Here is a 17008-nt window from a genome sequence, read left to right on the forward strand (position 1 = left end):
TGGTGTCTTTTGGCCATTTATTCCCAACCTATTTAGTTTTAATGTTGTTTTATTGTAAAATAACTTTTTGTGTCTGCTCACAAATGATCATATATTTTCTGTTAGATATTATGGAGTTTGTGGCTTAGTGTCCAGTTTTGTTCAAATCCATCCCCCCAGTATTCCATCAGCATGGCTTTTAAGGTAGAGGAGGGACATCCCTACCATCAACTTGTACTGGACTACGACATCCAGTTCTAGTTCACTTAACTCAAAAAAAGCACTGTAGAAGTTAAAGATGATTTGGAGGAAAAAAGACCCAAGAATGATTATGTAAAAGACCTCTGAGGGTACCGAAGAGTTCATTGTTTTGAATTGAATTATCCTCAAATGTTGAGTGACACAGGGAAATATATATTGGAATGTTTTTCCTGTATTTTATCTTAAGAACAAAGCCACTTCATGACATTGAAAAGTGGCAAACTAAGGTTCCATGAGAGGACGCATAGTAAGAAAATGAAGTGCCTTTCCTTGTGAGAATGTGAAAGCTCGGAAGTTGGCAAATTTCGGAGACATTTTAAGTGTTGATAGAGGTAATAAGAGTATCAGACTTACAATAGCAAGTGTTAGCAAAACACTTCTGAAAGCCTGTAAAGGTGTGTGCTTTAGATGTAACGTCAGTACCTAGTTTGGAGTTAGGAGATTATTTTAACCAGAGTGTCCAAGCTCACTGTTTTTTTTTTTTAATTACCTTTTTTTTAAAAAGCATCTGGAGCTGACCACTCACAAAGCCAAAAAGCAGTCTTGATCCAGTGGACAGCTCCTTAGTATTGTGTGTTTTTACTGACAAAGATTTGTCTTGTGAAAGTATGATTTCTTTCTGTATATCTTGATTTTAAACAATTGAGTAATGCTTTTTTTTTATTTTAAAGAATAAATATATAATCATACAAAACCTTAATTTACTGTCACAGTTGGTTTATAACTGATACACACATTGACTTCTGTCAAGTTCTTTTTTATGTTTATTGAATGTATTGCTTGTAGCTGGGGGGAGCCCATATGCCTCTAATATTGCTGTGTAACTTTATGTTAATTATTTCAGAAGTAATCTTATTTGTATGAAGAAGGCAGAACACTAAAATCAACTACAGTTTTGGAGTGAAATATTGAAAAAAAAAGTTACTTTCATTCTTTTGTATATAAGCTATGAAACTGATGTGCAATTTGGGTATAAGATTGCCATATTTAAGTTGCTTGTGTATAGAATAACACATCTTACATCAGAGAACGCTTTAGAAGGGCTCTTTGTTATTGCTTACAATGATGGAAGTGTTTTATGTGTCACCAGACAGCTTGTTGGACTATTTTCAGCATAGATGATTTCCTGTAATCACAGATTTTCGTTGATTCTAACCGTTTGATATCTTTTCTCATCTCTACTGTAATATTTTTGCAACACAAGCTATGGGATTTCTGTTTAAAGCATAGTGTGACTTTGTTTTCTGGACCCATGGCCCTTCCCACTGTATTTCTTTTTAAAGTAGGAATGTTTCTTGTCTCAATTGCTGTGCTTTAAGCTTTTAATTTTTTTTTACATTGTATAGTCCTTTGCTCTCGTACAGTTAGCTATTTGCATATTACCACAGTTAAAGAAACATAAATATCTCACAAAAATGCAGTTAAATAATGCCTTAACACAATTAGTATTTTAAGCTTAAGATTGCAGTATTTTACCTGTTGGCACAAACCAATTATCAAATACAGTTTAAAATGCAGCTGTTTAAACTCTGTTGTATGTCATTCTATAATTCTATTTTTTCTTTCATTCTACGCATTGTAACATAAGTGTACAGTGAAGAATACAGTTTTAAGTCCTAATTAGTTAAAATATTTTACATTTTTAGATAAAAGTACTATTTTTTTCACTATAAATCACTTTCCAAATTAGTATTTAGTATACTTTTTTTACTTAAACTCTGTGGTAGTCAAATTGCCATGTTTTAAGCTGGTTATTCCTCTGTTCTAGATTATTCCCAGTTAGCTTTTATAGATAAGTGACTCCCATTGAAGGGAGTTTTACATGTATTGCAACCGTAGAATCAAGAAATTATTTCAATGTTAATGGGAATGATGTTTAGCGAGGACTAAATTTGCTCCAAAAAACTTAGATACATCATCTCTTATTTTCCATTTTAGAACAGGAAATGGAATGCGAAGAAATTTCTACTGTATAAAACCCACTAAGAAACAGATCTTGACCCAATAGTTCTTAGTGTTAAAAAAGTAAGATAAGCATAAATGTTAAGATCATAAATAATGCTTATGTTTTCATCATTGAGTAATGTTTTTCTTTCAGTTCAGCTGCATAGAAAAGTTCTGCAAATAATTGTGTATGTTTTAACTTTTCTGTCCCTAATTCTACCAATTTCATGTTTGCCTGAGAGCAGAGGTTCCTCTTAAGCAGGAGTGTAAGAGAAGAAAGTAGTACTTCATGGATTAGTTTGTGCAAACTATCCTTTCCTAGGGCTGCAAAGAATAAAACCTGGAAACTTCTTTGATTTGTGAGGCAGCTGGAGAATTCTTGAATAGGATTTTTGTTTTGATCTAGGGTGATAAGCAGTTTGGGGTTAACGTACTTCCAGAGGAAAATGATGTTTATGTGAAGCATACCGTGTATCTGACAGCTGCCTTTATGCATGTACCGTGCAGTGGGAAGCTTAGTTTCTTCTGACTATTGTATTATGTGGGCTTTTGCTAAACTAATTTCAGTTTGTCCCTCCTCCACCATCACTTTCCTGTGACTTTAGCATATATTTGTGTCCTCTTCTGTATATGCATGGAATAATTTTGCCTTTATTCGTTGTATTTGGGAATCTAAACTGAAAATGTTCTGTGATTCCTTAGTTTTCTGGTTTTATTCATACACACGGAGAGCAAGATGAATGTGCGTTTCAATTTTTTTCTTAAATTAAGGCAGAAAAAAGTCAAGACAAATAAAATAAAATCTTGTACAGGAAATTTAAGGTACCTTGCTGTTATTTTCATAAAAACATAAGGGTGTTTATCCTGCAGCATGAAAAATTGAAAGATTCAGCCTGTCACTGTTACTAAATGAATGTGATGTTAACAAGTAAACTGTCAGCCACTTCACCAGTTACCTCTGGGAATACACCCGTAGCTTTCTTGGTAAAGTCTGTACTCTTGAGAGCACTGAGAACTGTTTCACAGAGAGGAAAAAATTCCAAATATTCTAATGCCCCAAGAGCACTTACTGTCTGCAGTTCCCTCTCTTTATTTAAAATTAGGCAGCTAAATCCGTATGTAGAAAATGCAGTAAGAATACTTGAACAATCTTACTTCTCCAGCTAACAAGCAGATCTGTCAGCTAACAGAGCCTGCTTTCTTGTGAATTGACTTGTGGCTGGCTGACTTTTAAACTTAATTACATGAAGGCTACCATTTAGCACATTCATCTCTTCCTGTGTTAGCTATCACAAAATTTAAACAGAAAAACCTTGGTTTAGGAGGGTGTGTTGTGATACTTAATATAATCTCTGGGTTTTTTCTATGTGTAGTGTGTTTGAAATTTTTACAAGTATGTGTTCTCTCTTTAAAAATAAATTAGTTCGTACCATAGCCTTTCTGTCACTCTTACATTGCCATTTTGCTTCTAGAGGTTTCAAAAAAACATTACTTTTTTTTTTTTTTTTCCAGTCTTGCTTAGTTTGTTAGAAATTGTGCAAGAGGTTTCAAATGATTGCAGGGAAGGAGACAATGCTAAAATGACTGTCTAAATGCTTCTCTTCTTATGCTACCCCAGTTTCATGAAAACAACACATCAAAGTAAGAGTATAGAATTTTGTATGGTTGAGCATCATGGGACAGAAAGAGATTAATTTGTCACATGTTGTAGATTTAAATTAGATGTGTTCTTTCACTTGTATTTTTTGGTATCATGGATAGGCTTTGGTCTTTGCTTGCAGCATCAATTTTTGTTGTTACTTTCACTGGCATACTGTGGGTAAGTTTTGTAGAAAAGAAAATTAAACTAAATGTCAAAATGAATAATTTGAAAATAGTATGTTTTTCTCATTACCTGGATTGATAAAAGATTCCTCTTAGTTTCAAATAGCTTTTCTAGCTAATTAAAACATCTTTAATATATTAAAGAAGTGGTACTCTGCCAGGCAATGAATTTGATGTATTAAAAAGGACAGATCCAGCAGATCTGTTTAAGTTTATTATGTCTAAGACAAATTTGTTTACAATGTTTAGAGTGTGTGATTTCCCTCCTTTCCATTTTTTTCTGATTTACGATACAGCTGACATTTGTTATTTTAGAAGTAAATGGATGTCATGTACACTGGAGATACACTTGGGGTGTGGAAGGCTAGGTGAACTAGATGGAATACTGTTTCTGTAGTTAAAATACCTACCATCAACTTTTTTTTTTTTCCTGTGGAAGTAGTGAAATATTTGCTTTTCTTACCTTGCTACAGTATCAGCAGAACCATAAAACACATAGAGAAAATGAATTGTGAAGTTAGCATTCTTGCTGTGAGCAAGAGAGACCACACTGAAAAATTTTTCATGCCTAAGCTTCTTGACATGAAACACCTGACTCTTTCTATTAACTCTGGAAAACACATATCTGTGTGAGGTTTTAAATAATTCTTGGCATAATTTTGATGCTGTTTGAGTGATATTTGCAAAATCACATCATATAATACTGCAAGGCTGTGTTTTGTTGCTATTACCCATTTTTTTATTAAAGCTTAACACAGCTGAGAATTTGGTTTTAATATATTTTGAATACTTCTAATTTGAGTCAACCAGCTTTGAGTCTATGCAAGTTGTTGTACAACTTACTCATCGAAGTATTTAGCTCTTGCAGCTATGGACCTTGAGGAATGAACCTAAAAGGCAGCCCTTCTTCCATCTCTTCTTGTCCTGCACTTTCAAGTTAATCAAATCATAGTGACAGGAGAAAAAAATTCCAGCCTTTTCCTCTAAAGCACATACTTGCTTGATTGACACAATTAGGCTACAACATGTTTTTGTGATAGAAATGGCACACTGATGGTAGCTGAAAAAGCCTAATTTTGTGCTGCCTTCTGACACTCAAACCAGGCTCAGTGTTTAGTAAGATCAGTGTATATTGGTTGTACTCCTAGATTTTCCCCTGAATACTAGCCCTTGCATCTATCACCTGGAAAAAAAAATGTGATTTTTAGTATGAAACACATTTTTAAAAGAGTTTGTAGAGAAGATGGAAATGTCTAGCCAGATGTTGTTAGGTGTGGTTTGCGTCCTCATTGAGCAAAATAAAGGATTTTTCAATAATAAAATGAGCTAATTGAAAAGAAATCCTCAAAGTCCATAGAATTTTTTTATAATATGAGAAATTCGATATACAGTTAATCAATCTAAAATATCCTACGTGGGTATATTATTGATGGACATTGGTCTTCAAGAGTGTCATTAGTGTGGCTTCTAAATCAAGTGGATGTCTTAGAGTAGTTTTACATAGTGTTATAAAAAGAATAAAAATCCAGAAACAAAATATTCAAGGATGGGCAAGGCAAGGATGAACAGTAAAAACCTGATCATATAATGATGATAGTTAAACACAGGGAAACGGTAAGGATTAGAAGAAGGGAAAAAAAAAAAAAGATGATGACGTCTTCTTTGGATGTTCCTGCCAAATCTTACTCTGTGAAAACTGGCTTCTAGTTCCACTTTACTTCTTTACATGTTAACCTAAACCAGCTCCAGATGATTGCCATTGACCTTGGTTTTGAAGGCAGAAATCTTTCTAATTCAGGGATCCTTCACTTTTTGGACTCCTGAGCCATCTTTTTTTTCCCTGCCCTTTGCAAAAATGAAAACAGGATCTCCTGTTTGAAGCAAGTATTTTTACCTGGCCCTTCCTGTCATTAAAAAGCTTCAGACTTAAGGACTGGGATGGAAATCAGATATATTCATGAATGTCTGCAGCTGAAGTAATGTAATAATACATCTGTCATGATAGACCAGGAGAAGAAATTATCTTTTTCTTAGAAATAAAATTAAAAAAAAAAAAAACAAAAAAAAAAAAAAAAAGAAAACAACACAAAAAAACCCAACAAACAAACAAACCCCAAAGCTTGTAGACAGTTCTTTTAGATGCATTTTTTATTTGTTAGTAAACGTAACAGATTTGTGAGTGAGTTCCTATATTTGTGTCTTGTTTGTATCCCTTTGGGATCTTGAATTGATTCCAAAGTGAGTTGATGGAGCCTCCATTTGAGTTAATAACATCTCTGACATCTGGTTGGCTGCTCTACTCGTCTGCTAAGACCTCTTCCTACAGCAGTTATGTAAAAGTTGAAAAGAGTTTTTGTGATGAATCAATTTTGCATTGTATTCTACCTGGAAAAATGTCACACATCATCTTATATTGCTCCCTAGAGGACTTACATTTTGCATAACTGGTGCTATATGTTGTACATATGCTTATCTTTTTTTCGACATTCTGAGCAGCATTAATACCACATCCATGGTCTGATTGTCAGACTTCCCTTAGTCCTCTTCATTCCATGACCCAGTTTATTTTACTAAACACAAAATTTGGAAACCCTGAATATTTCACTGACTCAGACCCTTTCTTCTTGTATCTGCACCCCATAGAAGAGTTTGACAAAATTATCTGTTTCTGTTCTGCCACGTGACTGTTCAGTCGAGCCACTTGTTTGTTTTGGGGTATTTAATTGGCTTTCACTGAGGTGCAGTGAATCCCAGGATTCAACTTCTGATTAAGTACAATTATCCCTTCTAGTGTTTTAACTATTCATATTCTGCTGAGAAGGAAGGTAGGCAACATGCTCGAGATGTTGAGAGAAGGCTGGCCATCTTTTTTTCATGCACTGTCTTAGAGATGAGTGCTTGGTATAAATATTACTGTAGTTTCTTTTCTGTTTAGTGGCAGTATAACCACAGAGTACTTTCTCAGCCTAGTGAGAGTGCTTTTCTCCAAGAGAAGTGAGATTGCTCTGGCATTACTTGCCCATGTTACATGATGTGTGTGTACTCACAAGAAAATCAACTGAAAAGTAATTTCCATTATCCTTGAGGCATAGACAGTTTTTATCACTGTAAGGGTTTGCAGAATTACAAATCTGTTTTAATTTCCACTAATACTTGCTGATAGTTGTATTAATAGATCAAAGATGGAGTAATATTGTAAATCTATACATTGGCACTTTACATCTTAAGAAGGTATAAAATAACTTTCAATTATGCTGTAATTTTCACTTCTGAACTCCTCAAACTGCAGGGAAACTCCTAGGCACAGCTTGAAATTGGTTGAGATACAGGTCAGATATCAACTCCACACAGTGTTGTTGTAAATGAAGGTAATGAATGTCTATCCAGATACAAATTTTTCTTCATTTGTCTCTGGTTATAACTATGCTATATCCATCCAGTTTGACAACTAGTGTAAAACGTGTAGGTAATTTATTAAATTTAAGGTACTTTTACCAGACAGTGTCAGACTTAGTTCATTATTATTTACTTCTCTGAAAGTGAAAATGTAGACAGGTTGAAAAGAAAAAAAAAAAAAAGTACTATAGGTAAAAAGAAGACTTTATTTGTCAGACTATGTAATTAAAATATGATTTTTCTGTTGTACATTTTTTTTCAGGTATTGTACTTTGTTTACCTAAAATTTATAGCACCCTTTAATCTTAAATCAGTGTCCTTGAACATATTTTTTTCAAGTTCTTTATTTTTCCTTATGAAAGGATATTTTAAATCTCATGAAAGGATATTTTAAATCTTATGAAAATCACTATTGTTAAAGTTAGAAGTAATCTGTGCACATGACAGAGCAATAAACAGCTTGCCTTCCTCCTTTTAAGACATTTAAAGTATGTTCTTAAAATTACATATTCATAAAGACTTTTTAGTATATAATATTAAATGTCTTTTATAAAAATATTTGTGTGTTTATATAATTGTGCTTATAATATAGATGATGAATTAGCACTTCCGATTTCATAGCTTCTGTTGGAGAGGACACATGAAGATCTTCTGAAGTTTGGTTAATGGTACAGGCACTCTGCCCGTCCAGTATGTGACATACTCTGTGAGCTCCCGTTTCCTGCATGTGTGTAATATTTGATTACTTAAATGTGTTCAGTGAATAGAGGGAAATCATAGGGCAGATGTTAGACTATATGCTCTCTAGAGAAAAAGTCCATTATCTGATTATGGTAAATATAGACTTGTATTGGAGAGACCATAAGCATTTAAGAACAGCGAGTCCTCTATAATGTGTGGTAATTTTTTAATGTTCAGTGCCTTCTATCATAGTGCCCCTATACAGTTCTATTAGTCTTTGGACTGTGGTAATTTAATTGTGTTTTTCTTGTTATGAATTTACGTACAGTTATTAAAAGTAACCTTTAATGGACAAATTTATCATCACATATGAAGATAATTTGTATAAAAATTCACGCAACACTCTTTTTTTCCTTAACAAAGATATAACAATTATATTGCAAGTCACTGATCTTATGGCTTGGGTTTTTTCAGACAGATATTCCCTCTTGTTTAGTAAACCAGCTTTTTTTTTTTTAAATGAGAACTTGCATTTATTGCAGTGTTGACTAGATTTTTGACTATTTTTGTTAATGCACAGGAGAGGAAGTAACTTATTGGTTTGCATGTTGTTAACTGTCTTAACACTTTTCGTTTCAATATTAGAAAAGAGTAGGAAGTGGAATATCAGGGGAATGACTTCCTTTTCCTATCACTTCCAATTAAAAATAACAACTAGGTCTGCTAGTCCTGAAATCTTAAAGGAGAGTGAGAAACAGTAATTTCTGTTCACCAATATCAAGTATTGTTCTTCAATTTAATTTTCATTAATTTTGAAACTTAAATTCTTAATTTTAATGAACAACCAAAAAAACACAGAACATGGATAATCTACCTGGTATATTTAATGTTAATGACAGTTTTGAGAAACTTCAATTGAGTAGTAAGGCAGCCAAACAAAACTTAGTGCAAATGAGGAAGGGAATAGTTTACTAAATAGAAAGTTTAATTCGTGATTTTGCTTAAGACAATATAGGATTCTGAGCATTTTAAGACGGCATACATATATATATTTAGATAGTGTGTCATCAAAATTTACCAATTTATTAACCATGCTTTGGGAAAATAAGTATTACAAGTGCAAAACAAGACTAGTGTTGGTATTAAATCAGGGTTTTCTGCTGGTTGAAATAAGTCATTAAAGCTGATGGTTTTTAACAGCCTGCCTTGATTCTCTATAAACAACTGTACAGTTTGATTTTCTTCAAGTCCTGCCTGCAAACAAACAAGCAATTGTAATTTAGACATCATGATGATTTAATATCCCTAGCTAGCGTTCTGGGACTATGGTCCGCAGCTCATGTTATCATAGAGCTCATCAACTTTGTATAGTCTATGTATTATTTCATGGCACATTTAGACCCTTAGTCTAAAGAGGAAAAGTTGAAAGTTGTTAACTGAATATGGATAATGTCTGTTAATGTCACAGTGCTGAGGTACTTTTAGTGCTATTGATTCCACAGTGAATGTAGTTCTCAAAGTATGTATTTCATCACAAAAGCAAGAGTAATTTTGTATGGTAATAGAAAGCAAAACTAATAAAAGAGAAAATGCTGTCATTATGTGTTCATCATTCAGTGCAGAACTGTACTTGAACCAACTTTACTACTTTCTCAGGCTGATATATTACAAGCTTTAAACCATACTCATACATTCATACATTTATTTCTTAAATATGAAAGTGAAGCTCTCTCTGGCATGGCAGGCTATTTGAAGTTCCTGAACAACATCTGAAGAAATGTTCTGAAAGCAATTAGAGAAAACAGTTAATGAACGTAGCATTACATAAAAAAAGGAGGAAAAGGTCAAAGTTTGTTTAGTAGAACCTTTTGCTTTGACTTGAAGACTACATTTCCAGTTTTAATATGATTTCTTTGTACAAAGATTGGAGTTCTGAAGCTGTTAAGGTCAGAAGGTGAAGGAAAATCAAAGCAAGTTGAGAATAAAAACTCTTCATTGTTCTGAGGAAGAAAATGCTGTACTGCCAAATATATCTCTAAACTATTAAAATTAAAAAAAAAAAAAAAACAAACACATTTTATAACGTTTAGGTCTGGAAATTGTTGTTTCCTTGGGTGATTGTTAAACTTTGTAACTTTTTTTTTTTAACTACCTGAATCACCTTTCAGTTCCCTTTATGCTTTTTGTGAATGTATGTCATGGAATATTCACGTAATATTTTCTTACAAAGTCTGTTAAAAACATAATAATTTTCACAGGTTTTCTTAGAGTTTTTGAGACCTTTGTGTCAATATTTTGCCTCTTTCTGTAGAGATGCAAATGACAGTAAGGTTGGAGACTGCAAAAATATTACAGCTTGCCAAAACAGAAATTATGTTTTATACTAGCAAAGGATTTAGGACACAAGGATTTTTGTCTATTAAGCAAGTGATTTTATGCATCTGTGAATTTGTCATTGTAAAGAATTTAAGCCTTGTAATGAAAGCAGTTCAGAATCCAGCAACATAGTCTATGAGTAGTTTTCTGGTAAAGATCTCTAGAACATGATGACCTGCAATAAATCTGAAGTGACTTATAAGATGGTGGTAAGTATTGAGGCAGTTTCTTATATCAGGATAATATCAGGATATTCTGAACTGCAAGTCAGGGATGGTAATAAATTTATCTTCTGCTTTTCCAAGATTATGTACATTTTTGCTGGTCCTCTTACAGAAGACAACAGAATTTTTGTCTCATGCCTAGTATACTTCTAGGTTAAAATACTTTCTAAGTTACACTGGTTTGCTGTGTGTTTGTTCTTTGTGGATAAAAAGATTATTATGTTTTTACTTCCTTTTTTATTGGTGGATATGCAGTATACATGTATTTCTTCAAGAACTTAATAATGTATTACGTATTTTTATTGGGTTGTATGCATAATGACAGATTTGCTATCTGCTTTGCAGCGATCAGCAGCCAATGTATGTGTTTTGGCGTTTATATTCATTGCTTTATACAGAATGGGATTTATGTTCAAAATCACAATTTTCTTCAGATTTCTGAAAAGATTCAGAGTAATGTTTTCTTTTTAGCTTCTTCTTGCTTAATGACTAGATGGGACTGTGTTTTGCTAGGCCGTTGGAGGTAGTGGGAAGAGAAGAGCATGTCTGGAAAGTAGAGAACCAGGAGTATTTCAGTTGACCTTTGCCTTTGGCCAAACACTTCTCATGTTTTGTGAGAAAACCACAATGTTGGTAAAGTGTGTGTCTGAAAAACTTTTGTGTCACATCCTTCAGTTACCATGCATCCCTTCAAAGACATACCACATTAAATCCCTTTTAGAGGAAGGACTGTAGATTGTTTTGTTCTCCCCTTTGGAAGCAAGTATTGAAGTGGCTTTAGCCCGCAGTTTTCTAACAAGAGAAACTAAAATTCTTTCGGGGCTTTATTTTGAATTGTTCATATGGATGACAGTATCACCTTTATCACCTTTCCATCACTCTAAATCAAACTCCTAACATTATATACTTCCCTTAGTCTCCTGCATTCCTATTATCCTTTAATCTACATCTCTTTCCTCAACTTCAGGCTTCCCGTTTCCCATGCTTTTCCTGCTCCTGCATTTGTAACACAGAAGCTACACTACTTCCTTGGTTGTGTCCAGAAAATCTATATCTCTCTATTGTTTGCTTCTGAGCTGCATCAATCCTCTGTCTATCTGTAGCTACCGCATCAGAAAAAACTTCGGAAGCAAGATCTGTTGCTGTAGCTACAATGCAGGTATATGAATATGGCTATATTTTGTCATCATCTTTATGTTGGTCCTTTTCTTCCATTTCTGCTTCGGTGTGGCATTATAGGCAGCAATAGCACGTGTTCCCTCTCTGTGGCCTCATATGCAGCCCAGGCTGTAGCCTGTCTCCACAGCTCCATCCCTGTCACATAATCTCCCATGCTTGAAGTGTGTTGGTTAAGAACATTGAAGAGTTAGAGAACATAACAGCAAACAAATCACAGATTAACCACCACAGTTTAACCAGGTTTTTGTGAACTGCTTGACTTTTCCAGGTCACCAGGTGAGGTGATTCCAGATTTTAAATGTGCTGTCTGAAATATTAGTCTCTGCTGTACACTGGGCTATATGAGTATTTCAGCTGTGTTGAAAACCAGGTATCTGAGCCATCTCTCATGGTTCACCTGAAAGGTTCTGTCTCCTGTGAGTACTTTTTCCTGTTTAGGGAAAGCTTCTTAACAGAGGCAGAACTATGAAGCTTGTAAGTATTAGGGTGGTGGGACGCAGTCAGTTGAAGGGAATTGAGCAGTTCCTTGGGCATGTGATGAAGCTGACGATCAGACTTGGATCCTCCACAGAAGGAGGAAGAAGCCCCCACTGGCAGGCCTGTAATCAGAACTGAAAATTTTTTATCTTTTTGTTGGATTAACTTGAGACCAGTCTGAAAGAATGGCTACCAGGTTCTCCATTTAAACACTACACAAAGTCTAAGAATATCTTGGGAAATTTACTGTGCAAAGTAAGTGGTTTCTCATAACTGCTACTGTTAAGTCCCTTTGTGTCTGGGTTGAAGTGCTGCTTGTTTGTATTTGTATAGGACTGTAAATGTTGAGTTCTTTGAGATGATCAATAGAAATCTATGCTATGTGTGCTTTGTATACAGGTAATACATGTTCAACTGGGAAAAACACCAGAGAAACTTTTTTTCAGCTTATTAATTATTTCCTATTGTTTATATAAAACTATGTATTTATATGTAATATAGGTATATATATATAAAATATATTAAAAGTAGTTTTAAGCTAGAAGAGAACAATAAAAATAAACAATAAAAAGTCTGTTACAGTGATCTTGTAGTTATTTAATTATGATTTGATTAGTTTGGTGATCTTTGTTGTATACCCATTTCTGCTTCTTACCTGATATTTATAGCATCATCAATATCTAAGACCTGGACTTAATGATTTTGGGATAGGACTGTCACAGAGACAGTCCTGCTTTAAAATATTTTTAAAGAAATCGATTTTTTAAAAGTCCACTGTTCTCTACTAAAGCATAAAATAAACACATGAAATGTCTCAGTGATACTGCTGATAATGTTTTTGCTGTATAATGGGGAAGGGAAGAGTTCACAAACAGAAGAATTATATAAAATTCATGCTCTATTTGTTATAATAAAGGAGATCATAATACTTTTACATATAGATCTTCTGACAGAAACATAGGAACAGAAAGTAGACTTCTTTTGCCTGGCAGATCTATTTTTATTGTCCTGAGGGAAAGGGAAGAACAGACAGCTGACAATTTGTCACCTAGGCTACTTCTTTATTGCATCTTTCTCCATGTTGCATATATAATCTGTTTTATAATTATTATTTTTTCTTGTCTTTCCATGCTTACTAAGTCCTCTGCAAACAGCTCTTTAGCATAAGTGAAGAGTATATCAGTAAGATGGAATTTCAGATGAAGCTTGTTACCTTTAACTACATTTTGATTATACATGTTGTTCTAAGATTTATGTTTTTATTTTTTTATTTTAGGCAATTATACTTTTAACCGAACTCATCAGAGAGAACTTCAGAAATAGCAAATTGAAACAGTGCCTTTTACCAGCGCTTGGGGAGCTTCTTTACCTCATAGCCAGTGAGGTAAGACTGTCAAGTGATTCTTATAAATTTAATAAATGTGAAAAAAATTTCCCATGGAAAAGTAGACAAAAAAAGTCAATTACTTTTCATTTGTATCCTCAACAGTTTCTTGTCCTTGTATGCTGTGATACTTTTTCTACTTTAAGGAACATGTTAGTCCAATTATGGACTTTACCTGAGATTAATTAAATTTCATTCTTCAAGTATAGAGTTTTAACTTGATAAAACAATGTAATCATCATAATGACTGCTGCTCTTCAAGTGGCAGACCTAAGGGTTACAAGATCTTAGCTAGTGACTTCGCTTAAATAGGATGTATCAGGACAGTCTGTGATATCAATAAATGAATATATCTAGTCCATATTAGATTTTATTTTAGCATGGGTAGGTTCACAACACTGTGGAAAAGGAAAAGGAATGATCCTGACTAATTTCAAATGGAATTACAGTGATTCCTGACTAGAAGTGATTTAAACCTTCAGTATAGAAATAGATTTGCATTAAAAATAATCAGTTTGCTTATAAAAAGAAATACTATTCAAAGAATAAAATACTTTATTGCATTTATTAGAAAAGGTGACTTCAAACAGGAAAAAGCTTAGCCTTAGCTTCTCTGAAGCTTTTGTATTAACTGTATCATCTAATTGCTCTGAATGTGATCATGTTAATTAACAGTTTGTGAGGTCACTTGATAAAGGAATGAAGGTACAAAATGGATCTGTATTTTGGTTTACTGTAGTTGTGGCTTTGTGCTGAACTTCCATGTTTTATTGTCCTCATCCTCTAACTCCTTTGCATGTTGCACAAGATGTAGTAGTTGCCTTGCTTTTTGTAGGTTAGCCAGCATCATCCTTTACTGGTTAGACAATTGCAAAATTATTTGTCAAATGCACAGAGCCACAGAACTTGTTCTTACACTGAGAAATTATGTTATGGAAAATATATCCACAGTCACAGTTTATTTTTGTACGTTTTAATATTTGTCAGTTTTCCTTTGGGAAAAAAAAAAGATGTATTTAGCATCATCAGGCAGATTGCAAACTATATATTTTTAAACACTAATAAAAACAGATAACCATAAAACTCCAACTTGAAAATTATATTTGGCAAGAGTATTTTGCACTGCTTGATTTTATTTTGAAATTAAACTTCAGTGGTTGAAACAAATGTGTTTACGCTGGCTCTGTAACAGCAAAATGATTTGCATGCCCTGACCCTAATCTTTTGTTTTTCTTCTGAAAAAGTGAACTGACAAATTTTTTAGTCTATACGTATTCATGAACTTCACAATGTTTGAAGCATAACTTGTATTTAATTGAAAACTATCATGTTCCAGGAAATCTGTAGTAATGGGTTGCATTACTTTGAGTTACAACTAAGAAATTATTAGACAATAGGAAGCAATATTTGGAACTACTCTACACATGTGGACTGAAGGCACTGTGTCTTGGTAAAACCTCAAAAATATCAGTGTGATTTTATGCTTGGAGATGCTATCTTTTTATTATTTTTTTTTAAATAGCCTTTATAAAGCTTTTCATTTCTCTCTTCTGTAACTACTTAACCTCAGAATACTGTAGTGTTGTAAGTGTTTTGTTGCTCAATAATTGCAGAACACTAGTATTGAATGACCTTACCAACATCACATACTAAGTCAGTGGTAGTATAAGATGAAACAAAAAAGTTTATTCCCTACTTAGATATTTAAACAGCAAAGTTTTATGCCTGGACTAATTACAGAAAAAAATCATAACTGCATCTAATTCATTAAGAAATGTACATAAATTTTTTTTTTTCCTTATTTTCTTCTGTTTTGCTGTTCAGTCTGCTTGATTGTTTTATCACACTGCTATTTACTATTTTAAATGTAAGTTTTTTGGGACATTGATGATTTTATTTATTTATTTATTCCCTGTGGGGTTTTGCTTAGTGTTACTAGATCCAACACAATATTAATATTAAATAATGATAAAGATGATTTCTTTCATATGAACATTTGGTAAATCATAAATTACCAAACACTTAAAAAAAAAAAATCAAGTTCAGCTATCTAGGTGCAGTATGATTCATTAGGTAAAATACAGGATCACTGGCTGCACTTCTGTGGCTTAGAAAATACTGGCAAAAGTCATGATAATCATAATGGTCTTCTGCAATCCTAAACTCTGGTATTATGTGTGTACTTGCATATGAGATCTCTTAAGGAAGATCATATACTCCATCTCTGCATTTTTCTTCCAAACGGAAGCCAAGAGCAATTCACAAGTAGCATGAGCAGACCCCAGGGAGAATGTTCTGTTACTCTTGAGCGAAGTGCCTTGAGGGAAAACTTTCAAGTTCTGTGCAATATTTCTAGTCATTTTGTGCTGTTAGTGTTATTAGCGTGCAGAACCTAAAGTTTAATCAAAATCAACATGGACTGTGAACAAAAAAAGTAGGAAGATTCCCCAGTGTTTGGTGATATACTTAAATTTATTAAATGTCAAATTGTGTAGGTGTGTTTATGTAATTAAGAATGGTGATATGTTTCAGACACCTTTTGCTTTTTTGTCTCTAGCTAGAGACTAACCTTGAAGGATGTCATTAATCAGTCTGAAGACTGGAAGAACTATTAATGTTTCAGGATTGCAGTACTTCTTAAGGCTCTTTATTTTATAGCACATTTAATATGTATGGTTACAGCAAAACTTGACAGAATTTGTGACTAAATTATATTAATAAAATGAGAAACAGACCCATGCCACTTCCAGCATAGGCTGTCATTGTAACTTTGTCTTGACTTCTAGTTTTGTCCCACCTTTGTAACCTACCATGCTTCATTGAAACTTGGGCTGCATTCTCTTAAACATATACACTAACCTTGGAAGGCAAACTGTGATTAAATGTCAACATGTTGTTACTCAGATAAGATGAAGGAGGTGGAATGTAGTAGATCTGATGCCTCTGTTGGATGCCAAACCCCTCTTATTGTCTGTAAATTACTTCCAATGAAAATTGTTGCATACCTTCTAATACAAAGTTAGCAAACTTTGTATTTATCAAACTTGTTTTCTCTATGGATATATGTTGCAAATAAAGTTTCAATTTATTTTCAGTAAAGAAGGAAAATTAATTTTACTAAGCAATTCAGTAATATTTTCCCTGCTAATGTGCCATGCTTTATTTAAATTTCTGACATCACATCGTATATGTTGAATTAGTGTAGGCCACTCAGAAATCAGAAAAATCAGGAAGTATAATTTGGTTTTGCATTGTTAACCCCTACTTTGCCCATCCTATGATT

General features: G+C 33.5%; 1 protein-coding gene across 3 annotated transcripts in view; it reads left to right on the forward strand.

Annotated features, from left to right (window-relative positions):
- Positions 1–17008, forward strand: part of ULK4 (unc-51 like kinase 4) — a 241264-nt gene that overhangs the window by 31439 nt on the left and 192817 nt on the right. For all 3 annotated transcript variants that reach the window (XM_042806318.1, XM_042806319.1, XM_042806320.1), the window contains one exon: positions 13618–13725. In XM_042806318.1, coding sequence (XP_042662252.1) covers positions 13618–13725 — 108 coding nt within the window. The remainder of the gene's footprint in view (positions 1–13617; positions 13726–17008) is intronic.

This window comes from Tyto alba, unplaced genomic scaffold (genome assembly GCF_018691265.1).
Source record: "Tyto alba isolate M040663 unplaced genomic scaffold, T.alba_DEE_v4.0 Super-Scaffold_46, whole genome shotgun sequence".
NCBI lineage: Eukaryota > Metazoa > Chordata > Aves > Strigiformes > Tytonidae > Tyto > Tyto alba.